General features: G+C 41.7%; 1 protein-coding gene across 2 annotated transcripts; it reads right to left on the reverse strand.

The window, feature by feature from the left end:
• Positions 1-209: 209 nt before the first annotated feature.
• Positions 210-25,349, reverse strand: recql (RecQ helicase-like). Of its 2 annotated transcripts, none has more exons than XM_080050879.1 (16): positions 25,213-25,349; positions 24,520-24,596; positions 23,188-23,397; positions 22,931-23,110; positions 22,710-22,816; positions 17,759-17,957; positions 17,472-17,638; positions 16,813-16,894; positions 16,034-16,182; positions 15,486-15,603; positions 15,174-15,312; positions 14,925-15,016; positions 14,613-14,829; positions 13,403-13,523; positions 6,499-6,615; positions 210-324 (listed from the first exon to the last, which is right to left on the reverse strand). In XM_080050879.1, exons 2-15 carry the CDS (start codon positions 24,542-24,544, stop codon positions 6,532-6,534), a joined length of 1,890 nt encoding a protein of 629 aa, XP_079907005.1. In that variant the 5' UTR covers positions 24,545-24,596; positions 25,213-25,349; the 3' UTR covers positions 210-324; positions 6,499-6,531. The 2 variants fall into 2 exon arrangements, with proteins under 2 accessions (XP_079907005.1, XP_079907006.1); XM_080050880.1 differs by having other exon boundaries at positions 221-339.
• Positions 25,350-25,687: the final 338 nt, after the last annotated feature.

The raw sequence follows: 25,687 nt of genomic DNA on the forward strand, positions 1-25,687 counted from the left end.
GGCCTGGGATGGAGAGCTGGGCACAGTGTTGCTGGATGTGTGGGGTTTCCTCCTCCCTCTCTGAGGGGTGGTGGCTTTGCGTTTGGAACAAGGTTTAACTGGATGTGAGGGCCTTTTCTCTCCATCAGCGTTACCTTTATTCTTCATTTGAACATCAACCTCAATGGCTTGATGAAGCTGCTCCTCTTCCTCTGTGTGGCTGAGCGGCTTGACGTGTTGTCTCCTGGTCCTCTGTTCTTTAAATGCTTTGGATTGTGGACAGCTGTTGTCCATTACAATGGGGTCCAAGGTCACATCAACTCCCTCCTCATCAGTTGAGCTGTCCTGTAACCATGGAAACTAGTGACAATCAACAGTAGATCTTAAACCTGCCATAACATTTATAAAAAGAGACACGTCACTTTAATGGGTTACCATAATATTACGTATCGTCTTTTTATAGTAGTAATCGACTCAAATACAAAGATTAAGAGAAAAAAGGAATCCATAACATACAGTGCAGCCTGTGTACGTAGTCAGTGAGAATACATGGATGGAGTGAGTGAATGTTAGTGGCAGTGAGCATGCTGTGAGTGTGCACATGAGTAAGAGGCTTGGGCGATGTCAGCGTTGTCACTGTCAGATGACTCATTCATGTCCCAACATGTCCACAGAGACTCAATGACTTGTTCCTTGTTTCTATCAGTAAACTGTTGTTCTCTTGACTAACGCAGTAGAGTAACAGTACAACAACACTGAAACAGAGTCAGGCAACTGAATGAATTCAAATCAATTCTACAGCCTGGTTTATGATTATAAGCTTGAAAGTAGCCTAAAATTCTATTGAGGTTCTGAGCTTGTTGATCGCCAACTATTAGTTAAATCATCACAGATCCATTGATTTTGGTTGGATTTTTATAATTTCTTTTTATGGAATGAGTATACTGATTAGGGAATAGAATGGCATATTGACTGATGTCATAACTTGAGGGAATAGTTTATTGCCAATGATGTAAAGATGAAAATATTGGAAAATAGTGAGAAAACGCCTACTTTTTTTGCATTAAATTGAGCGAAAATCATGTAGAAATGTGTTTTAAAAGTAATTTTTTCATAGTATTTTGTCACCACGTGTTCTTTACACCTGGAATGCATTTATTGACAGCTTACCCAACCCACTAAGGATTTGAGGAACTTTTTTATTTTCCCAATATTTCTATCAAACAATGACGGATACATACACTAAAATAGCCACAATTTTTTTTCGCGATATTTCCGGCAGAGCAGACCCTCCAATTATTGTTTCTTAGGATCAAAGGTAACAGAAAAAACACAAATAAAAAGTATATCAGACCAGGTCAGGTCCAACCCATTTTAAAGAGCTTTTGAGACTTTGGCCCCCCGACTATTAGGCTTTATAGATATAGTTTCAATTAAACCGAGTAATTGCATACTAGTACAGTCATGTGAAAAAGTTTGGGAACCCCTCTCAGCCGGCATTATAATTGACTCTGCTTTCACACAAAAAAGATAAAAGTGGTATGACTTTAATTTACCAGGAACAGCTAAGTACTGGGATGTTTTCCAAACAAAGATTTTTTGAAAAGCAGTATTTAGTTTTATGAAATTTAATAAAATGTGAAAAACTGGCTGTGCAAAAATATGGGAACCCTTGTGGTCTTGCTGATTTTAATGCATGTAACAGCATGTAAAACTGATGACTTTAAACACAAAGTTGGTTGGATTATGTTGTTAAGCCTTGAACCTCATATAAAGGTCTGTTTAATCATGATAAAAGGTATTTTAGGTGCCTTAATGCAAGTTCCACTTCTCTTTGACTCTCTGCAGAAGTGAGACAGAATGCGATTATCAAAACAGCTCCCAAAAGATCTTAAAAACAAAGATTATTCATTGTCATGGTTTAGGGGAAGGCTACAAGAAGCTTTCCCAAAGGTTTCAATTGTCAATTTCTACTGTAAGGAAAGTTGTCAGGGAATGGAAGGACACAGGCACAGTTGCAGTTAAACCCAGGTCTAGCAGACCAAGAAAAGTACAAGAGCGGCATATGCGGCGGATTGTGAGAATGGTTGCACACAACCCAAAGATCACCTCCAAAGACTTGCAAGAACATCTGGCTGCAGATTGTGTATCTGTACATGGTTCTACAATTCAGTGCAATTTGCACCAAAACATCTGTATGGCCGGGTGATGAGAAGGAAGCCCTTTCTGCGCCCACGCCACAGATACAGTTGCATGGAGTATGCAAAAGCTCATTTAGACAAGCCAGCTTCATATTGGAAGAAAATGCTTTGGACTGATGAGACAAAAATTAAGTTATTTGGTCTTTATAAAAAGCAGATGTTTTGGTGCAAATTGCGCTGAATTGTTGAACGATGTACAGATACACAATCTGCAGCCAGATGTTCTTGCAGGTCTTTGGAGGTGATCTGTGGGTTGTGTGCAACCATTCTCACAATCCTCCACCTATGCCGCTCCTGTTTTTTTCTTGGTCTGCCATGCCTGGGTTTAACTGCCACTATGCCTGTGTCCTTCCATTTCCTGACAACGATCCCTACAGTCGAAATTGACAATTGAAACCTTTGGGAAAGCTTCTTGTAGCCTTCCCCTAAACCATGACAATGAACAATCTGTGTTTTTCAGATCTTTTGCGAGCTGTTTTGATGATCCCATTCTGTCTCACTTCATCAGAGAGTCAAAGAGAAGTGCAACATGCATTTAGGCACCTAAAATACATTTTCTCATGATTAAACAGACATTTCTATGAGGTTCAAGGCTTAACAACATAATCCAACCAACTTTGTGTTTAAAGTCATCAGTTTTAGATGCTGTTACAGGCATTAAAATCAACAAAACCACAAGGGTTCCTATATTTTTGCACAGCCAGTTTTTCACATTTTATTTTATTTCATACAACCAAATACTGCTTTTCAAAAAATCTTTGTTTGGAAAACATCCCAGTACTTAGCTGTTCCTGGTAAATTAAAGACATACCACTTTTATATTTTTTTGTGAAAGCAGAGTCAATTATAATGCCGACTGAGAGGGGTTCCCAAACTTTTTCATATGACTGTAAGTGATTTAGGGGTTGATCTACTAAACGTGTGCGCGTATAGAAACATGTGCAAACAGGACACGCTGTCCGTTTAGTATGTTTGCATTAATGAATATGCTAAATCAGGCGTTCCTTCCAAAATATGGGAGAAGTAGAAAAAAGGTTTATGTAGCACACGCACTGTGATTTACAAAGCCTGAAAATAATTGCGATCATTGTGACAGAATGAATCCAAACAGGGTTTTTACGCGTTACGGTTTCCAACAGGAGCGACTGTACTCATGTGAAACCTGGGGCCTGTTGCATAAAACCAAGATAAGGGATTAACCTAGGATATTTTGGTTATCCTGACTTGCGTTAGCCATGATCCGGTTGCATAAAAGCGGAGGGACATAAGTTACCATGGAGATTTATCCTTGTAAAGGATAAACTTATTCTGTTGTTCTGATTGGCTCAGTCAGCTGTCACTCCGATCTGAAATCAAGGTGTTTAACAGTTATTCCATGATCTTCTGTGTACTGCTTTAGTTTCATTAACCTGTTTTAAAGTACCACATAAAAGTCTGCATTGTCATTTAGTGAAATAGTTATTTATTTATTTAACCTGAACCATTTATAATTTACTTAATTATAACTAGTTTTAGATTCAATTATATAAATTATAACAATTTATGTGATAGTCTGTTCATATTGCAGGCTATATTTATACAATTGATTATCGATGGCAGATGACGTTGCAACTGTGGGTCACTTTGGATTCACTTTGTACTTATAACCATATACAGGTGCATCTAAAACAACATTGAATATCAATGATCAATTTCTGTAATTTAATTCAAAAAGTGAAATTTAAATATATTCTAGATTGATTACACATGAAGTGAAATTTATCTAGAATAAACACACTTTTGAGAAGGTCGACATTTTTGTATTATAAATCCTTTTTTTGATTGTTTTGTAATATTCTAATATTTTGAGATACTGGATTTTTTATTCCATGATCAATCAATCATCCTAAAAAAAGGCCTGACATATTTCACTTTGTGTAATGAATCTAGCAAAGTTTCACTTTTTGAATGGACTTTCCATGATATTCTATTTTAGATGCACCTGCAGACTGCTCACTGTCAACTATTCTATCATTAATCAATACAGGGACATCAAGATCATTTGGCAGAAACAGGTGCTCTATGAAATGAACTGCCCCGATTTACAATAGCAAGGCATTTTGGGAAAATGGGCCGTCTTTTCCATTTTTACATCAGTACATCTGTGTTCGATCATATACTATCTATGGTTCGATCTCTGGGGGCCTCTACGGATCCTCTTTTTTGCATAGGAAATTTCCTTTCCTATCGAGATGACCCAGAAGTACTCGGCGGATAGGTGATTTGAATTCTCAAAATGCTTAGGAAAGGCATAGGAAAGGAGCCTCGATTCATCCTTTAACCCTCCTTTAGCATAGGTTACTCCAGACCAACCTATGCGAAATGAAAGGAGATAGTGGTATCCCATAATCCTTTACGGCGGCAATATTTAAAGCAACAAGCCACCGACGAAGCTTACCGACTCTTCACATTTAATGAAGACTAGGCTACTGGGGGCAGTTCATTTCAACATCAACATAAGTGTAGCCTCTTTTTTTCCACATGTGAATTGGGCTTCAAGTGACCTTAAATATTCCCCTTGGCCAAGTCCGATCTAAGTGGTTCTCACTCTGTTGGCGACAACCTGATTAAAATCAATATGAAAAGAACGCATGGATCAAACAAGCGCATGTTGTAGTCCATTTTCGGAAAATAGTGTAGTTCCACGCTAGTGACACACGTCAGCAATACTCGCTGTCGCACAATGACGTCGGTTAGGAAAAGTGGAGTCGAAATCATTTGAAACAGTGCTGTCTTTTCCTATGTTCGATAGGAAGCACCTTTCATCTCTCCTTAACCCCGATGACGTTTGGGGTTAAGGCATAGGAAAGGAGGCGTATAGGTTAGGAGATTTGACTATTCGTAGAGGCCCTGGGTCTACTTCTGAAAGCTGTGGGCTGGCACTTAACAGAATGATTTACACCTGGCTTGACAAAGCGGCCCCTTTTCATCCTGGATTGGCGTTTATGCAACTGACTAATCCAAAGTGCCCAGGCTAGACTTTGTCAAGGCTGGCTTGATCAATCATCCTGGATATCTTAACTCCACTTTTATGCAACAGGCCCCTGTTTTATTTGCAGAGGCTTTTTATTAAGATATGTGTTCTTTTGTTCTTCTTCTAGTGTCTCTTCATTTCATCAGTCCTCCTTTTACCCACAGCATTTATTTCCTCACAGATTCTCTCTCATATTGTTTCTTTGAGTAATATTAATATTAATGGCTGTAGCTCAACAGTGCGTGTTTTCCTCATCCATTAAGACGTCTAATTCCATGGCATTACATTTCTCTTAGCGCTTGCTGTCCCTCTGCTTTCTGTCCAAACACAGAAACCAGTAACACACTAAACCCTCCTTTAGATCTACTTCCTCTAACATGTTTGCACCCGTTGTCATTTGTGCATTTACTCTCAGTTGATCACACACAGAACAACCACAAACCAGAAAGTGCATCTTTTAGAATGCTCACGCAGTCTAGCACTCTCTATTTAGGGTCTTAGTAGATCAACCCCAATGTGTGTTACAGTCAACACTAGTTTTAATTAAGGCTTTTTACTGCAGACATAGAAATCAAACAAATATGTGATTTTTAATAATCTGTTAGATCAGGGCTTATACTGGTTAACTACTACACTGTCTGACCAACTGCAAATAAGCACACGGTAACATTAACTTGTCACACCTGACTGAATGGAACAAAATGTATTTTACAGTGTAGTTTGGGATTAGACAACATACGTAGGTTGCAATAATTTGAACAATTTAAGCCTTAGTTCTTCTTCGCTGTCCATTATTGTATCTGTAAATTCACAGCCATAGTTTAAACTTCTGAAAAGAATCTATAGGCTTGATAAGGAAAGTTATGCTGATTAAAGGTTGTGCAACGCATACAGCTCTTAATTACAAGAACATTATAGAGAGTAGAAAATAAGACAATAGTTACAGCAGTAGCAAGCTAGCTAGCGTGTATGAGGTACAGCATCTGATGTTATATTTATTTGCAATAGGTCTCAACAGCTCATCAAATGAACTCATGTAAAACAGCACTAAGAGGTTGTGGTGCAACTTGTCCTTATCGCCCAAGCCTGCTGGTTAGAACAATTAGGTGATATCATGCTTGGATGACTTGACCATTGGGGATCCATTAAGACACATCTGATCAAAGCATTTGAAAAGGAACAAAAAACGCTCAGTGTTTATTTATCCTGCAGCATTCACAAACATAAAATCAATTTAGAGTCAAAGCGTGGACAGTGCCATGCTAACATAAGCAGTAGTATAGAATGAAGAATGTTGGACAGTACTTGGTCAGCTTGTCTTCTGGACAGGGTGGGGGCTTAGGGGAGGTGTGTCTTGACTTTCTTGGACTTGGGGGCGTCTCCAGCACTGTGACCTGATCTCTTTCCCTCTTTGGCCTCTACCTGCAGGTCATTAAAACAGCCTTTACCTGAGAGCCCTACAGGGGGCACTAGAGGCCAGCACATGGGACTATCAAGTCTACACAGGGATAGCAATGACACAATCCTCAATGTATCACTCGCAGGTCCCTCACTCACTGACTAGTTGGCTTCAGGCCTTTTCATCAGCAATCACAAAATGAAGACAAAAGGCTGTGTTTTCTTATGTGTAGAGCAGCAGTGGAATCTACAACTATTGACTGATTATTAGTGATGAATTAGAGATTAGCAGCAGCTTTGTGGTAATAGTGTGAAAGTTATTTTTATTTTAGAGATTGTAAAATATTGAAAATACAATTAGCGTTGACACACAGGCTTTTGTAAAGACTAAATGATAATTACACTGTAAAAAAAGGTCACAACTTTAAGATTACATTCAATTACGACTTACCTGTGGTTATGTTCTTAGAAACAAATAGAAATCATGTGGGAACATTTTAAAGTGGAATGGAAGAAAGTCACATTGGAAGAACATTCTCATTATTGCACAATGACAGGAGATGTTAAGTGGAGCACTAAAGAGAAGAGCATCTCGCTGTGATGACATTGGCCCTCATGTACTAACAAGTGTTTGGAACTGTTCTTACTTTTAAAAAAATGTGAGTACGCAATATCACCGTCAGATTTATGACACTGAGTGGGTGTCATGGCTCCTTAAGTAAAGCATTTCACACCTCAAGAGACACACAATACATGTGGCCTGAGATTCAGACCGCTGCTCAGGTGAAAAATGAATGTTCCGATATTAAAGTCAAAGCAAAAAAAAAGAAGTAAGAAGAAGAAAATAAACAGGTGGAGGACAAGGGCCACCTGATTTGTTAAAGACTGTCTGGAATAATTAGACAAACGGCCATCAGTGGCATATTAACAATACATGAGCAAGAAAGGATTTTTTTTCATAATTGTAAGATTATATATTTTCAATTGCCTAAGTTTTTATTTTTTGGAATGAAAAACAGCAAGCGGCGCTAATCTGTATTGTGGCCCGAAAAAATACGAAAGCCGGAAATGATGGGACAGCTCTCTAGAGCATAAACATAGATAGAAATACGTATTTATATTTATGGACCATAAGAGCACAATTTTTAGCAGAGAGTGTCGAGCATGGTGTCGAGCAGTCAACAAGGGTTGATGCATGCGAGTACTCGCAAAACGAAACGAACAAACACATTCAAACGACGGCTAGCTGTTGTTAGCTGTTTGTGCTACCCGCCTCACTTCCGGGCTTCACTGATTCGCTAGCCCTCCACCAATCAAATTGCTCCAAATGAAAGACGGTCGGCGCAAAACAAGCACGACTACCTCTACGTCGGCCGACGTCACGGCACACACCAAACAGATTTGTGTCCCGACCCCCTACCGACACTACGACGGGGATTATCTGGCCGGTGTGTCCTGGCCTTAACGCTGCATTGCAAGGTAAGACTGGGAACTCAGCTTGTAGTTAAATGTTTTTATTATGCCAACAATTTAAGATGAAATTGCATCAATTTCAGGGTTATTCAATACATTTGGCCAATGCATTATTAAATTAGAGTTAAAAACATATTTTATAAGCCTTTTTTTAATGAAAGTGGTTTTAATATTCTATGTCTTTAGTTAAATGGCCTTTGTTTACATTTGCTAAGACAGTCGACAGTCAAAGACAGTCGATTTGTGCTTACGCATGGTCTGAGGCATTTCTAAACTTGTTCTCAGAATAAGAAGAAATTCAAGTACGAAAATATTGATAAATCCTGGGTTTGTGGGTGAAACATTCATATGCACGGCTTAAGCAGGAATCTGTGCGTACGCACTGTTGATTTATGAGGGCCAGTATGTTTACCCATTATTATCACAGAGAAACTGTTTTTTACAGTGGACAAACCTAGCGAATGTCAGCAAGAATAGTTTACCTATGTTTAGCATTATTATTTTACACCTAATATAATGTGTACAACAACAGTATCCACTCATACCTTTTTAAATGACTTTGTTAAATAATAAATCCTACCTTAATGTGAGCTACCGAGCTGAATTAAATATTTGATCAATATTGTCTTTTTGAGCTACTGAGAGTAGAAGCTGCTTTACTGAAAAGCATCTTAGCATCTGATCTTACCTCAAATGAACTCATTCCCTCTGTCATGATAGTGGATATGTATAATGTGACTAAACTGTCTGCAACCAGGTCCCACTTTATATTACTCTACTATTATTTAGGGTTGGGCAATATTATGACATTTATCAAACAACTAAACAAATCCCAAATCAGATTTACTTTCCTGAGCGATTTAATATAGCGTACTAAAGTGTGATATCAAACATGAGCTGAATAGCACTGTGTTTCACTAAGGAGGCTTTCTCACCTTCCCTGTTTGGTCTGGACTGTTCTGTTTATCTGAACCTAAACTACAGGTGTGAAACCTCCCGTGGACTAAAGAGGCGGACCTAAAGAGGCGAACCTAAAGAGGTGCACCTAAAGAGGTGGACCTAAAGAGGCGGACCTAAAGAGGTGGACCTAAAGAGGCGGACCTAAAGAGGTGGACCTAAAGAGGTGGTCTCAGTCCGGATTATACTGTTGGGTTTGTGTCCAGTGTGAGGGCAGGTTTTGGAAGGTTCAGACTTTTGGACCAATTACAGGAAGTCCTGACCGGCTATCTCCAGTCACACAGAGGAGAAATGAAGAGCAGACGAGGGAACTGTAGTCATAGCCGGAGGTGTGCGTTGTCTGGGCGGCTGCCTGAACATATCAACGCCTCAGGAAATGACTCTGTTTATAATTTTTTCTTCATTCATTCATTCAAACTGGTGAAGGCTAGCCTGGAAATCCAGGCCTGCCGCTGGCAAATATAATTTGCTGTGCCTGTTGGTCTGGACACTCTCCATTGAAGCTAACGTATTTTCCGCACTATAAGCCGAACTGGACTATAAGCCTCAGGTGTTTTAATGTTTAATTACCATATGTAAGAGTACGTGCACAGAGGGGATTGTCGGGAAAGTAATTAAATAGATGGGCCAGTTATTTGCAGTTGCTGTTCGACACAACGCTCAGTTTATTGCACTTGCATCAAAATATTTAATTTTGTTAAAACTTTCTTTTATCCGTTTTGTGCCGTTTTGTACACGTTTATAACATTGGATTGGAGTTCATTTGAAACGAGGAGTACTCGATTATTAACGCCCATCCCTAGTAGCTACAGAACATATACAGGTCCTTCTCATATAATTAGCATATTGTGATAAAGTTGATTATTTTCCATAATGTAATGATAATAATTGAACTTTCATATATTTTAGATTCATTGCACACCAACTGAAATATTTCAGGTCTTTTGTTGTTTTAATACTGATGATTTTGGCATACAGCTCATGAAAACCCCAAATTCCTATCTCAAAAAATTAGCATATTATGAAAAGGTACTCTAAACTAGCTCTTAACCTAATCATCTGAATCAACTAATTAACTCTAAACACCTGCAAAAGATTCCCGAGGCTTTTAAAAACTCCCAGCCTGGTTCATTACTCAAAACCGCTATCATGGGTAAGACTGCCGACCTGACTGCTGTCCAGAAGGCCATCATTGACACCCTCAAGCAAGAGGGTAAGACACAGAAAGAAATTTCTGAGCGAATAGGCTGTTCCCAGAGGGCTGTATCAAGGCACCTCAGTGGGAAGTCTGTGGGAAGGAAAAAGTGTGGCAGAAAACGCTGCACAACCAGAAGAGGTGACCGGACCCTGAGGAGGATTGTGGAGAAGGGCCCATTCCAGACCTTGGGGGACCTGCGGAAGCAGTGGACTGAGTCTGGAGTAGAAACATCCAGAGCCACCGTGCACAGGCGTGTGCAGGAAATGGGCTACAGGTGCCGCATTCCCCAGGTCAAGCCACTTTTGAACCAGAAACAGCGGCAGAAGCGCCTGACCTGGGCTACAGAGAAGCAGCACTGGACTGTTGCTCAGTAGTCCAAAGTACTTTTTTCGGATGAAAGCAAATTTTGCATGTCATTCGGAAATCAAGGTGCCAGAGTCTGGAGGAAGACTGGGGAGAAGGAAATGCCAAAATGCCTGAAGTCCAGTGTCAAGTACCCACAGTCAGTGATGGTCTGGGGTGCCATGTCAGCTGCTGGTGTTGGTCCACTGTGTTTTATCAAAGGCAGGGTCAATGCAGCTAGCTATCAGGAGATTTTGGAGCACTTCATGCTTCCATCTGCTGAAAAGCTTTATGGAGATGAAGATTTCATTTTTCAACAAGACCTGGCACCTGCTCACAGTGCCAAAACCACTGGTAAATGGTTTACTGACCATGGTATTACTGTGCTCAATTGGCCTGCCAACTCTCCTGACCTGAACCCCATAGAGAATCTGTGGGATATTGTGAAGAGGAAGTTGAGAGACACCAGACCCAACACTGTGGATGAGCTTATTAATAATAATAATAATAATAATAATGGATTGGATTTATATAGCGCTTTATTTCTATGTGACTCAAAGCGCTTACAGGGTTCCAGGTTCCATTCATTCACACACAGTCATACCGGTGGTGGTAAACTACCATAGTAGCCACAGCTGCCCTGGGGCAGACTGACAGAAGCTTAAGGCCGCTATCGAAGCATCCTGGGCCTCCATAACACCTCAGCAGTGCCACAGGCTGATTGCCTCCATGCCACACCGCATTGAAGCAGTCATTTCTGCGAAAGGATTCCCGACCAAGTATTGAGTGCATAACTGAACATAATTATTTGAAGGTTGACTTTTTTGTATTAAAAACACTTTTCTTTTATTGGTCGGATGAAATATGCAAATTTTTTGAGATAGGGATTTTGGGTTTTTCTTTACTTTTTTGCCAAAATCATCAATATTAAAACAATAAAAGGCTTGAACTACTTCAGTTGTGTGTAATGAATCTAAAATATATGAAAGTCTAATGTTTATCAGTACATTACAGAAAATATTGAACTTTATCACAATATGCTAATTATATGAGAAGGACCTGTACTGTGCTGTGTAATTATTATATTATTAGCCGCACCGTTATATAAGCCGCAGGGTCGAAAAATGGGGAAAAAGGCGCGGCATATAGCCCGAAAATTACAGTAATTATATTTGTCAGAAAATTCTGAGCTACGTTTCAATTGGTTCTTACTGATATGGGCGGGCCAGAGCCCTATGTATGGTGCTCTGGGGCGGACGTAACCGGATGACGATAGTGCTGTGCATGCGCTGCCGAAGCCGTGATAGTAAACAACAGAGATGGCTGCGGATATGTTGTTTGAGTTTGAGACGGCTTTGGCCTCGACACTTTACGATGTGGAAGACGCCATTAACATCTTTCATTAGCAAGTAAGAGGAATGTTCTGTTTTGCCAACCGACCACGCCAAAAGTTTATTTAACCAGTTAACCCGCTGTTCACTAGACGAACGGGACATAAAAGGTGAAGTAAGCGGTTTATTTATGTTAATATAAGTGTTAAATCGCTCTTTATTCATACAGTGATCACTTACATAATGTGCGCGTTTCATAAAGCCGATCCCTCAGTCAGCTGCTTTGCATGTAATCGGCAAATAAACTTATTGTAGTATCCCGAAATTTTTATCCAATCAGAAGAGAGAACGCTACAAACCGACACTCGTCTCACTCATATATAGTATATACACTCCATGGTCTAACTGACGGTGCACGCCAGAGCAACAGATGGGTGAATGTGTATGCGCCTACAATGGCAGAGCAGGTAAAAATCCTTCCCAATGTCTGTTTTGATGGTTTTTATCATGTTTTATCATACTTATGGATCTGAGATGATGCTAGATAACTCGCTGCTTGAAGACCGCAGTGCATTAATGTGGTGACGTAGGGACGAGACTGCTTACTGCAGTAACTGACAGGAAGTTAGCTAAAAGAACCATTCCGCTTACAGCACCTTTAATATGTCACCTTGTTCATTGCTCTGATTGGTTGTAGTGCTATCCAACTGCGTGCAGTGGTATTTGAAATGCACGCGCAGGAGCCGCCCCTTGAGTTGGGAAGGTCTATTGATCGTGGCCAGACCCTCTATCGTTCTAGATATGGGTCTGGACGTGGGTATGTCATGGAAAGTTATTCAGTTTGCTGGCAAAACTACAATGTGAAACCAAACCTACGACGATCAAATCCATGCAGAGAAGACCCCTAAGTCCAATATCAAATCCAACTCCTTTCATAAACTCCTCATCAAATCTAGTTAGATTTCATTTTCCACATTAGCAAGTTACTACATATACATGTCCTAAATACTTACTTATACTACAAGACAAGTGTGTGTAAGTAATGATAAAATGTTCAGAATAAAATCCCTCCGAATTGGCCAAAAAAAATCTATTCCCAGTGACACATTTTGCGGCTTCTTTAGAATAGGAGTAAAAGCAATGACTGGTCGTGTCTAACTAAGGGAATCACTTGTATCTTGCCAAATAGTTTGGGCGCTCCAGAAGTATCCCAATCAGTTAGGAGCTGCACAGGTGTTCACACAGAGACGTGTGAGAGGAGAGAGATGCTTTGGGACACGTATTCCTCTAGAGGAGAGAGATGCTTTGGGACACGTATTCCTCCCAAAGCCTAACAGAAGACAGACTTTAGAAAAGGGACTGAAGGGAGCAGTCTGCCTTAACTTTGCTGCAATGAGTGGAGTTGTGGAAGACATTTGGAACAAGTTATTTCAGTATAATCCTTGGTTTCATTTTGACCAAATGAAAACTACATGATGCAATCTGCTAAAGACTGTCTGTCCTGACTCACCCCAGCAGATTGTGTCACCATCTTCATGCTGAGTGTGTGATTGGTGTTCTTGAGCAGAGGAGCTCTGCGGCCCAGCTTCATGTAGAAGATGGTGGTGTATGGAGTGAAGCTGAAATCCTCTCTGAAGAGTTACAATACATACGTTACAATCCTCAAACACCTTATAATCAACATTTTATTATTGTCTTTATTTACAATCTATCTGCTTGGAGTTAGCACTTAGATAATTACAGTTGGATATCAACAGATCTTTAATGGCTAAATCGTTGCAGGTAAGTCACAGGTAAGTCCTGTATAATTGACAGGAGAACGGGTTTGTAAATCAACTCTACTCAACTATACTTTATTGTCTTTTACAGTGAACGAAATGATTGCTTGTGCCTACCAAAGAGAAACAGATACAAAAAAATAAGTAAACTGTTATATGCCTCGTTTCCACCGAGTAGAGCGGGTCAGGTCGGGTCGGGTTGGAGCGGCTCAGAGAGGGACAGCTCACTTTTAAGAATCTCGGTGGTGTTTCCACCGCCGACCCTACCCTTACTGATAGGGCGGGTTTAGGCTGGACTGCGATAGCCGCCGCCAGAATATGGGTCAAACTATCGGGCTGTGGAACAACTGTGGTCAAGCCAGCGGTCTCTCGTTTTTGCTTGGTCAAATCAGCCGTTCTTTATTTATTCCCCCTGTGTTGTTGTGAGCGTATTACGCCGGTAAACGCACAGGGACAGCCCAGTGCAACTGATAGAAACAGTGAGCGAACAGCGCTGGCTGCGGCAGCTACGTGACATCGTAGCAGTGGGACACAGTGTAGCCAACTGATTAATTTAATGACGAGGAAAAACACCACGCAATAAACAGTGCTGCGCTCAGATTTTCTCCAAAACACAACTCTCCTCACTCTTGCCGAGGTGACTACACACGGCGGAAATGATTCTTTCAACCAATAAACGGACGGCATGTGTAGCTCCACCTTTTCGGCACCCTTTCAAGCGGCTGGTACCCCAACGGAGGAGTACCGAAAATAGGAGCGGCTCAGAGCGGTTAGGCTCGCTTATATCCGTAACCTACCCAACTTTTGGCAAATGGAAAGCCAAAATAACCGGACCGAACCGCTCTGAGCCGCTCTACTCGGTGGAAACGATGCAATAGACAGGACAAGAAACAGGACATAACATGACAAACACATGCATGAGGTGGTGTACATGAATGTCACCTGAGATATCCCTGCAGCAGAAGGCGCACTATGACGGCCTCAGCCTGGGCTCTACACAGGGTGGTGGTGTGGATCAGAGCACGCTGCTTGGCTGGACACTTCCCCATCCAGCGCTCCAGCAGCTTCAGAGGAGTCAGCTTCTCATCCTGGGACGCTGCCACCTCCAGGACCTGCACCAGCTGCCGGGCATGCTGGGTAATGTCCACTGTGCTGAAGTCTGGCGGGGCAGAGGTCACATGATTAGACCTAAACCATACTTGGCCAACACTTGCAACCAGGAATTTGATTTAAACATGTCACATACATACAGACCTTTTGCACAGCGGCATGTGTCACACATGTGGTTACATCCTTCATTATCCCACACCTCATCGAAATGAACAGCCATGAGCGAGCGCCGACACCTTCACACAGCAAGCATGGCACTCAATACACTTTCATTTATCTCACCCATCACACTGTGTTGAGTTCTGAGTGTGTGTGTGTGTGTGTGTGTGTGTGTGTGTGTGTGTGTGTGTGTGTGTGTGTGTGTGTGTGTGTGTGTATGTGTGTGTGCGTTACCTGTCAACATTCTGACAGTAGTCCACCATCTGCTGCAGCTTCTTCTGACCAACGTTCTCCATCACCACCATGGTGCTGATCCTGAAGATATCAGAGAAGCCAAAGTAGACGATGCAGTCTGCTGGACGGTCATCTCGACCTGGACACACACACACACAAACACCACACACACACACCCCCCACACACACACAGACACACCACACAAACACCCCCCCCCCACACACACACACACACACACAGACACTTAATGTGGTATATTTGCTTAAAAATCTGAGCAGTAATATTGTGTCCTGACAGAAGTCAAAGTGTACCAGCGCGTCCACTCTCTTGGTAGTAGTTCTCGATGGACTTGCTGAGGGTGTGGTGGATGACAAACCTGACATCAGACTTGTCAATGCCCATACCAAACGCAACTGTGGCTACCACCACCTACAGGACAACACAATCAAGACATGCTATTAAAACATGCTCAAATATGCATACAGGGCAGCATTACATGTAGACCACATTGTCCCATTAATAGATCACTTCATCCACCCAGATATCATCCATTCATTAGGAACTGGTTATTAGCATTTATCACTACTGTGTGTGTGTGTGTGTGTGTGTGTGTGTGTGTGTGTGTGTGTGTGTGTGTGTGTGTGTCGTCAAGACAAGTTTTTTCCAGTTTTTTGTTATTGTTGTCTTTCTTTGTTTTGTTTCTTTTTTTGTTGTTGCTGTGTAAACTGCTGTGTTAGGCCTATTAGTTTAGTCTTGTATTTGTGTACAGCACTTTGGTAAACCAATGTTGTTTTTTAAATGTGCTTTATAAATAAGTCTGACTTTGACTTTGTGTGCAAGATGTGTCCCACCCAAACACCTTGATTTTGTTGCCACTCCATTTGCGGTGGATTCGTGACTTGTGCTCCGGCTCCATGTTAGCGTGGTAAGGATAGGCCAGGATGTCTCTCTTCTGGAGTTCAGACGACACTGACTCAGCATCCTTCTGAGAGAACACATACACGATCCCTGTGGCAACATATCAGGATATATGACTGCAATGTATGGCAATACAGTGACTGCACAAAATATTTAGACCTTCACTTTGTTAAAACTTTGTTTTAAATTTCAATATTAAAAAATTGCTATTTTGCCCATCCATCTACACGCAATAACCTACAATGACAAGGTCAATACATATATTCTTTTTTTGCAAATGTATAAAAAATCCCCAAACTAAAATCTCTTATTTACAATAGTATCTAGAGCCTTTGCTGTTGTAATCCAAATTGTGGTCAAGTAGATCCTGTTTGATTCAATTATACTGGAGATGTGTTAAAACTTCATTGGAGTCCATCTATGGCATACTGAATTGATTGGACATGGTTTAGAATGGCCACACTCTAGCCATTCAGTCTACATGTCCACAGGTATTTTGCAAACCGACCCCTGAGCTGCCTCAGTGGAAAAGGGTTATCCAAGACTTAAATGATTTTAGGGTCTGAATACAGTTATACAGTCAAAGTTTGCCGTTCTTGTTTCTTTATAAATTTGCAAACATTTTAAGCCACTGTGTACTTTTATATGAATCTATGTCATATGCAGTCTTAATGAACAATCACTTAACCTCAGTGTGATGCTTTATATTTGCTGAAGTACCTGACTGGTCCTTGTATCTGTTCTTGATCAGAGAGGCGATTTCACTTATTGATGCATCAACGTTAGACTCTTTGATAAGCACCTAACAAACAAGCAGACTGTTAGTGGCACAGTTCCATTGTCTACCAAGGTGTTAACAGTTAGAGGAGGGATGACCCTAAGGGCCAATAGCCTTTATGTTGGTTCGTATGCTTCAAATGTTTCTGGGCTTTTCAGCTCTTCAAATATCTACTTTGACAGTATTTTTAGATAGAAGTACTTTGTTTTTTGTCTCTCATGTTTAGTAAGCAGGTGCAAGGCACTGCAGCTGATGTTTACAGACAAACAGGTGTGTAAAGCCCAGTTCAGACCAAAGATTCGCCACGCAACGAGACGCAACTGCTCGCAACGAGCTGGCCTGGACATTCTAGAACTGGACCTGGCGGTTAGACATGTTAAATCTTTGGCCTTGGCTTGCAACACGCTGCAACGAGCAGTTCACACTTCTGCCACTTCTCCCCGCGACGTTCTAAAACCGTCTCGTTGCAAGTCGTTGCGAGGTGAATCTTTGGTCTGAACTGGGCTTTAGCGGGTAAGAGCATTTGCTTGCCAGAAACATTCTGTGTGTGTGCTCGTGTATGGAAACTTGAGAGAGTGAGTGAAGTTGCTATGGTTACCACCTGGTAGTTGAGATTGGTTCGGTTGAAAGATGCGACGATTGTGATTGGCTGTGGCACACACAGGATCTCCTTACAGTCCTGGAGGACATTACTGGTGGCTGTGGCTGTCAGGCCAAGCAGTGGCACTTTGGGGAACTGTCTCTTCAGAATCCCCAACAATTTATAATCTGCGCACACACACACACCACACCACACCACACCACACACCCCACACACCACACACACACACAGTTAGTTAGATTGTATGTATAGAAGGTTGTGTCCATCCAGGTAAGGGTCCCTCTCACCTGGCCTGAAGTCATGGCCCCACTGGCTGCAGCAGTGCACCTCGTCCACAGCAATACGACTCAGCAGCTTTGCTTTGTAGGCTTTCTCCAAACGAGACACGAACAACTTGCTCTTAGCAATCTTCTCTGGAGTCACATACACCAGTTTAAAGGGGGCGTTGGGATCTGTCATTCCAGCCATCACTGTCTTGGTATGCTCCTAACAAATGGTTTATACGTTTTAGCTTTGTTACACTAGGAAGGGTGACATTTCATACCTAAACAGGATCATCCATGATGACCCAAATACATTTAGACATTCATTTTTAACACCTTTTGACAAAAAAAAAAAAAAGACTTAATCTCAGTGAAAAAAAAGCCTGTCTTATGTTCCATTGCAGTTGATACAACACAATTCATTGTCACGTGACTCCACTGAGGCAGCATCAGCTACACTTTAAGGGCACACTCACACTAGGGCCGCTGTTCCGTGCCCGAGCTCATTTGCATACTAAAGTCTAGAATGTTTGGCTAGTGTGAGCACGCCATCCGTATTCCAGCATGGAACACCCCCTTGGCCACGGCACACTTGGGAGAGGTGTGCCAGAGAGAACGGCACAGATGCTAATGAGATGACACGCGTACACGCACATATACGCAACCTGAGCTGGATGACGTAGTCCATGCACGACCCTTCTTCCCCACAATAATTGTAAACAATGGCGGCAAGAGGTTCACGAGTGGGTTCCGGTGCGATCGCAAAGTGGAGAGTTTGCTAGAAATTTGGGCAGCTGGATAAGACCCACAAAAATTCTGAGGTGTTTGGGGCAATCCGAGACTACTGTTGTTCTCCATTGTTGTTCTACTAATTCCAGCAGTGAGTACGCTTGGTGATAACGTATGTATCGTATTACGATGTGATGGCGTATGTATGATGGAGCAATCGTGCCCAGGCCACGGCCATTGGGAGAAGTGTGACCACGGGCCAGCGGGGGACTGGGGAGGGGGGAATCTTCCTGCAGCATGGAACAGGGAAACTTGCCTAGTGTGCGTGCGCCCTAAAGGCCTGCTACAGTAAAATACATGTTTAATATAACAAAGCCATCAGATATAAAGATTTTAGCAGGAAATCTGCATTTCAGCATGCACCAGGAGTGAGTACTTTTTTCACACTTTGTACAGTATGTTATAAAAGATACACTTGGAAAGCAGGATGTTACTATATAGAAGGAAGCCAATCATATCTAATTGTGCTCTAGACACAGTAACTTTAAGTGATTTTTTTACAATAAACTGCTGCAGACTAAAGGGCAGTTCACCCACATTACAAAATAATCTCCCATATTAACTTGTAGGTACCAAACTGCAACCAAATTCTATAGAGGAGCTTGTGGTATTCAGCAGGTATACTTTCCAGAAAAGCTTCCATATTGTTACGGGCACGTTTAGAAAACCTTTCCTGTCTATATTCCTTTTGTTTACTAGAGCTGATTGTTGACATGCTGTAGCTGTCTTTATGAGGTTTATGTTAGTGACTACACTTCCCAGCCCAACAGGATGTGATGTCACACAGGTGCACAGTCTGTTGGGTAATGAGCAGCAGCCGGGCAGCTGGAGGAGATTGTTTGACACTAGGGCTGGGTATCGTCAAGGACTTTGCGATACGATACGTATCACAATACACTGGTCACGATACGATATATCACGATATATTGCGTATCTTGATATATCACGATATATTGCGATATTCCATAAACAAGTTGCCTTGTCAAACATAACAGCACAATATATTGATATTGCACAGACAAATTAAGTCAATACTATTTCATTCATAACTTCCTTTACTATTTTCTTCCTTTTTTTTGGTTTTGGCAAATGATCAAACACTGCTGCAGCTGCTTAACATCAAAATAACATATCCAATTCACTCTTGTACTAACTGTACAGGACACAATGAAAATGAAAACACATCAGTGTGCTTTTGTGACAAAGTGAATCTTAAGTATTCTTATAAACAAAACTGATCTAACTTCAATAGTCAGTATCCTAGAGGCTCAGGCCTGACAGCAGACATGGGTTTGAATCCGACCCGTGGTTGTTCTCTGCATTTCATTCCCTCTCTACCCCATTTCATATCTGTATCTCTGCACTGTCAATAAAGCCTTGAAAAGCAAGAAAAAAAATATATATATATATTTTGTTATAAAAATCGATACTGATATCGCGAAACTAAGTATCACGATTAGGGCTGGCCCGAATTATTCGAATATCCGAGTATTCGTTTGTTAAATTAGTATTTGGAGCTCAATTCAGTATTCGGGATATTCGTTTTTTTTTCACAATTTGTTTTTAAATTTTTTGCAAAGGTAGCTCAAACTGCAGTATATTTTGTCAGCAAACAATATTTGGATACACAAGTTATAAAACAATTGTAAAATACAAATTAGATGTTCATTTAAAATATATTATTGAATTATTTGAACTTTGACCTAGTTGGCCGCTGCCCTTTGCGCAACCGGTGATGTAGTAGGCTACGTGATGTTACAAGAGTGAGGCAAACTAAAAGCGGCACTAAGCGCAGTAGGGAGAGAGAGATGGAGGAAGAATAGATTGTGTTCCTAATAACTCTATAGGCTACCACAACATTAGCGCGATTTCGGAAGGAAATGTAATGCTTATGCTTGGCGTAATGCTAACGTTAGCTTAGCTCAGCTGTTTGTTTACATCAGCCATCATCAACCGTGACTTGCTTGCATCATGGGAATAGGCAGTCAATAATGGATATAATATGGACACAAAAGACTATCAATATTGGATCTTTGTATGGATTTATAAATCGCCGAAAAGATGCACGTTCCTGGATGAATTGATAAGCTCCTGTACGGTTACGATGGCGCAGAGGACCGCTGATTTGGAACGAAAAACAGCTGTTGGCTCCACGGGGAAAAAGTAAGGAACTCCAACTTTACTACCGTTCGAAAGTTATTAAAGCATCAGCAAACTACGCAGCTTGCTGTCTCGGCTCACACACTCGGTTTCAGTGAGTACATTGGCATTATTAATGTTGGTTTGATGGTGTGTTTTTCTGGAACGAATATCCGAATATTCGCTCGGAAAAAACAACGAATACTCGAAGCCTGAAAAATGGCATTCGGGCCAGCCCTGATCGCGATATATAAATTTTTTGACACAGCCCTATTTGACACAGACACCTGCAGAAGACAAGAGGAGGATCGGTGCTTGGCTCAAGCATAGCTGGCGTCAGTGAACAGTTATTTGTTTTAAGCTTTCACAACTACACTGAAGGATCTCTCTTCCCTATCACACTACTCAACGTAATACGACTGGACTGGAGGCTCATGGGAGCTGGAGACGGGGCTCTTCTAACCAGTGGACTAGGTGAGCATAGCTCCACTTGGCCTCTGTCTCATCAGCTCTTTGCTGGGGAAGGGCTTGAGAAGAAAGAGGAGTGCTGTAGCGGAAAAGGGAGGGACTGGAGAAGAACGGGGAGGAGTTGGTGGGAAAGGGGAGGAGTTGGAGAGGAAAGAGGAGGGGATGAAATGGGAAGGAGAGGGGTTGGAAAGGAAAGGGGAGGTGTTCAGATGAAATGAGAGGAGCTGGAGATGAAAGGGGAGGGGCTGGAGTGGAAAGAGGAGGAGCGTCAAGGTAAGAATTTACCAAATTATATCCAAATATATGGCGTATCGACTTTAGTTTAAAATGACACCTTAAATGTTTAATTACATTGCATGGTTCTTAAATTATGAGTTTGAACATTTTACCCAGCGGAATGGCGGCCATCTTGGATTTGGCCTCTCACTGTCCGCAAAGGTAAAATCTGACTTCCCTCCACATCTGAAAATCAAATTTATGGCATGTACTTACCATGGTAGAAATGTCATGCTTTTCTCAAAAAGTGCACAATTGTTATTAATATGTGACTTAATCTGCTGTACTATTTAGTTCTTTTTGTTTTGTTGCAGTATCAGCAGTCAGAATACTGGGCTTGTGGCGGCTGCAGTACAAAACTATTTATCTAATCTAAATTCTCCTCAGTGCTCAACGTTAACATTTTTAATATGTGCTGTTGTATTTTAATTTATGTATTTTATGTAAAGCACTTTGGTGAATTTAGATTCTTATAAGGTGCTATATAAATAAAAGTGACCTTGACCTTGAACATTGAATTAGCTTGATCTGTTGAATGTGAGATGTGCGCTGTTTTGACAGCTGATACCGTAACATGGGATAAACAGAGTGAATAGTGAGCTGAAGGTGGTAGGATGTCCTAGAGTTATCTAGGTTCCTCCCAGTAACCATGAGGTATCTGGTTCCTCCTCCCAGTAACCATGAGGTCTCTGGTTCCTCCTCCCAGTAACCATGAGGTCTCTGGTTCCTCCCAGTAACCATGAGGTCTCTGGTTCCTCCTCCCAGTAACCATGAGGTCTATGGTTCCTCCTCCCAGTAACCATGAGGTCTCTGGTTCCTCCCAGTAACCATGAGGTCTCTGGTCCCTCCTCCCAGTAACCATGAGGTCTATGGTTCCTCCTCCCAGTAACCATGAGGTCTCTGGTTCCTCCTCCCAGTAACCATGAGGTCTCTGGTTCCTCCCAGTAAACATGAGGTCTCTGGTTCCTCCCAGTAACAATGAGGTCTCTGGTTCCTTCCAGTAACCATGAGGTCTCTGGTTGGATCCCCGGCACCGGACAGGAGAGTGTTAGTAGTAAAAATGGTGGTTGCTGCTAATATATCTACAGTGCACACCATCTCTAACATTATGTCCTTGAGCAAGGCACTTAACCCCAAACTGCTCCAGGGGCGCTGTACTATGGCTGCCCCTGTGTGAGGACCCCCTCCGAAGTGTGGTGACTTGAGAGCAGATATGCGGAAAGACAAATTTCAATGTGCCTCGTGTAAATTGACAAATAAAGATAACTTAAACTTAAGAAGTGAATATGGCTGCTATTGTTACCTTGCTACTGGAGGCACACAGCATGACTGCTGACACATTGATGGAGGTGAGGTACATGATCTGGTCCTCCATCAGGGACACCAAGGGACTGATCACCAAGGTAAAGCCTGAAACACACAGCAGGATGGATCAATCATTAAGCTGCTATGGACTCACTAAAACATTTCATGATCTTATTAAGTGTATAAGTGTTGTATGATATGAGCAGTGTGTATGTGTACCCTGTGAGCAGACAGCAGGCAGCTGGTAGCAGAGGCTCTTCCCTCTGCCTGTAGGCATCACCAGGAACACATCTCTGCCTGACAGGCTCAGGTTGATGGCCCTCAGCTGCAGAGCTCTGAACGTGGACAGATGGAAGGAGTCCTTCAGCTGCTGCGCCACCTCTTTGGACCAGGGAAAGTCTACAAGACATCAAGAGGTTAACAGAGGCCAGCACACAGCTACTGTGCCTCACTGTATAACCCTGTATGTACACTACCTGTGCCATCATACTGCTGTAACTCCTGCTGTGTCATGGCTGGCTCAGGCCCACATGACTTGTCAGCAGAGGAAGATGGTGGCTGGTCTAGCTGCTGCAGCAGAGTCTTCTTATGAGCAGTGAGCTCACTCTGTTTCTCCAGCAGCTCTGCTATCTGCAGCTCCACCAGCTCCAGCTCTGCCTCCACACTGTCCAGCTCTGCCTGCACATCTGGACACAACACTAAAACTGTCAGCAGCTAGCAGCAACTAGCTGAAAGTAATGTTCTCATGGTACTGTATATGAGAGGGGAAAAAAGAGATGTGGAACACAGCCCATTTTACTCATTGTATTCTCCTGTTTTAGCAAATAAATAAATAAACCAAAGAATTAGACAAACTGAAAAACTGACCAGATAACAGTGATATATTTCATTATAAACAGAGCTTTGGAAGTTTGGAAGATTTCGTAAAATCAAAAAGGGGAATTTGTAGAAAAACATAGTCATAGGTATTTTCTCAAGGTTGCAGGTGGGTTGAAGTAAAAATACCAAGACGATTGTTACTTCAACCTAGCCTGGTCCTACCAGACCATCGTACTTCATTTCATTTGTACAGAAGGTCTGGAATCGCTCAATTGACAAACGTAAACTCATTTGAAGGCGGGTGTCTGTTGAAAACTATTGGATCTGCCCAGTGCCACTCTGGATCTGCCAACCAATCGCATAACGTTTGGTTGTGACGTATGTCATGCGCCGGCTTCTGACTACAACTGAAACAAACTGAAACTGGCGCACTCATTGTTCTCAGCACCTCCCTCTGTTCGCGGATTGGACCGGTAAAAAATCTACAGGAGAAAATCCACGAATATACAGCGGGCCCAGACTGACTATATACTGAAGGGAAATGAAAATTGAGCGGGACTAGGTAGGAGGGCGGTGCCAGGCTAACGTCAACCCAGGTGCTATTGAAATTATTTAAAAAATCTTGTTGGTGTAAAATTAGGACACAGGGTTAGACAGGATGTTTGTATGGTAACATGTCATCCTTACAGTGTGAACAGAGAGAGGCCATGTCTCACACTGCAGGTGCACTAGCCCTCTAGGGATCACACCTACAGCTAATCAGCTAGGGGCTGTTATGGTTGTAATCTAGTGTAGAGTGTCATATGGTGTCAGCCTCCTCATACTAAATAACAACAGGATTGGTACAGGAGACTGCCTGTTTACGTATTAGCACTCTTTTGGTTTTAATGAAGTTTGAGTCATTTTTCAAACAAATACAGTTTTTTGAAATGTAGTTCAGCCACTGTATGTCTCAGATGTGTTTCTTGGTCTGGAAAGAAGAGACCTACCACTAGTTCTGCCATCCCCATCCATATCTCTCTTTAGCTCAGAAAGGAGTGGACCTTCAGGCTGTTGATATGATTCCCTGGAAGACAGACAAACACATTCAACTAATTCATTCAACTTTTAACCTTAAATCCTTATTTCACAGATAAATGCTGTTGTCTACTACAGAGGTTCCTCGTGTGCCTTCACTTTACAGGGCTACTTATGATTAACCTAAGACTGACTGCCTTCATATCATTTATTTATTCAATAACTTGTTGACTTAACTGAAAACGGGGCTTCTAATTATTGCTAAATGTTTGATAATCAAGTATTCATTTTTTGTTTAATTTGGTAAGTTTAAGATTTTTACCCCAAAATATCTATCCATTGCCAGTTCTCCTATAAAGTCACAAAGTAACTGAACAATGTTAAGTAACAACACAGCAAGGTACATGTTGTGTGCCATTATGATCAAGCCTGCGACAACATTAGCGCTGCACCTGTGTCATCACAGAGCAGCAACTTACTGTTAGCTGCTAGCTTGCCATAAACCATAACATACAAACCAGGACCTGTAATATGGAGTATGTTACGCCTTCCCTTTCTTTTATTGTCTAAAAGTGCCGCTACTTGAAAAGCATTCCATCTTTAGTAGGCGAAATTAACGAACTGATCATGGACTAAACTTCGAAAAAGCATAGTTTATGACTAACCATTCAGCGGCTCCGCCCGGACCGCTTTCTTGTTGTTCAATTCACGTCACGGTTGCTATAGTAGACACTGTGCAAGCAAAAAGACATGACACCGGGGGGCTGGCTGCTGCTGGCTACTCAAAGTACCCCTGGCTCCCATGGACATGTAAAGAAAGCCGCCAAGCTCAGGCAGGAAATACACGTGGGGGAAATACAAAATAAAATCGTAGTGAAACGTCCGGTGGAGGTTGGAAGAAGCGATCTTTTTCCATTTAATAAATCAACATTACAACACAAAAACTCTTGGTTTCCACTATGTGTGCGTAATATATTGCTCTTACAACATTTTACTTAACGCATATTGTTGGTACGAGTGCAGCAACATTAAATCAATAATTAAAGCTATCAATAGCCTATGTATTTATTTTATTCAACGCACTTCATAGGACATGAACTCCGCAATACCAATTCAAGGAAATAGTGTGTGTTAGGCCTA

The sequence above is a fragment of the Ammodytes marinus genome (assembly GCF_949987685.1).
Source record: "Ammodytes marinus genome assembly, chromosome: 22".
NCBI classification, from domain to species: Eukaryota; Metazoa; Chordata; class Actinopteri; order Uranoscopiformes; family Ammodytidae; genus Ammodytes; species Ammodytes marinus.

Excerpts from the sequence above, each read along its gene's own strand:
- recql (XM_080050879.1), bottom strand. The coding sequence starts at position 24,544 with ATGGATGGGGATGGCAGAACTAGTG. Across the intron at positions 15,313-15,485 it reads CCAAGAGAGTGGACGCGCTG|GTCGAGATGACCGTCCAGCA; the intron begins GTACACTTTGAC and ends GTGTGTGTCCAG. Across the intron at positions 13,524-14,612 it reads CTGCTGCAGGGATATCTCAG|AGAGGATTTCAGCTTCACTC; the intron begins GTGACATTCATG and ends GTAACTCTTCAG.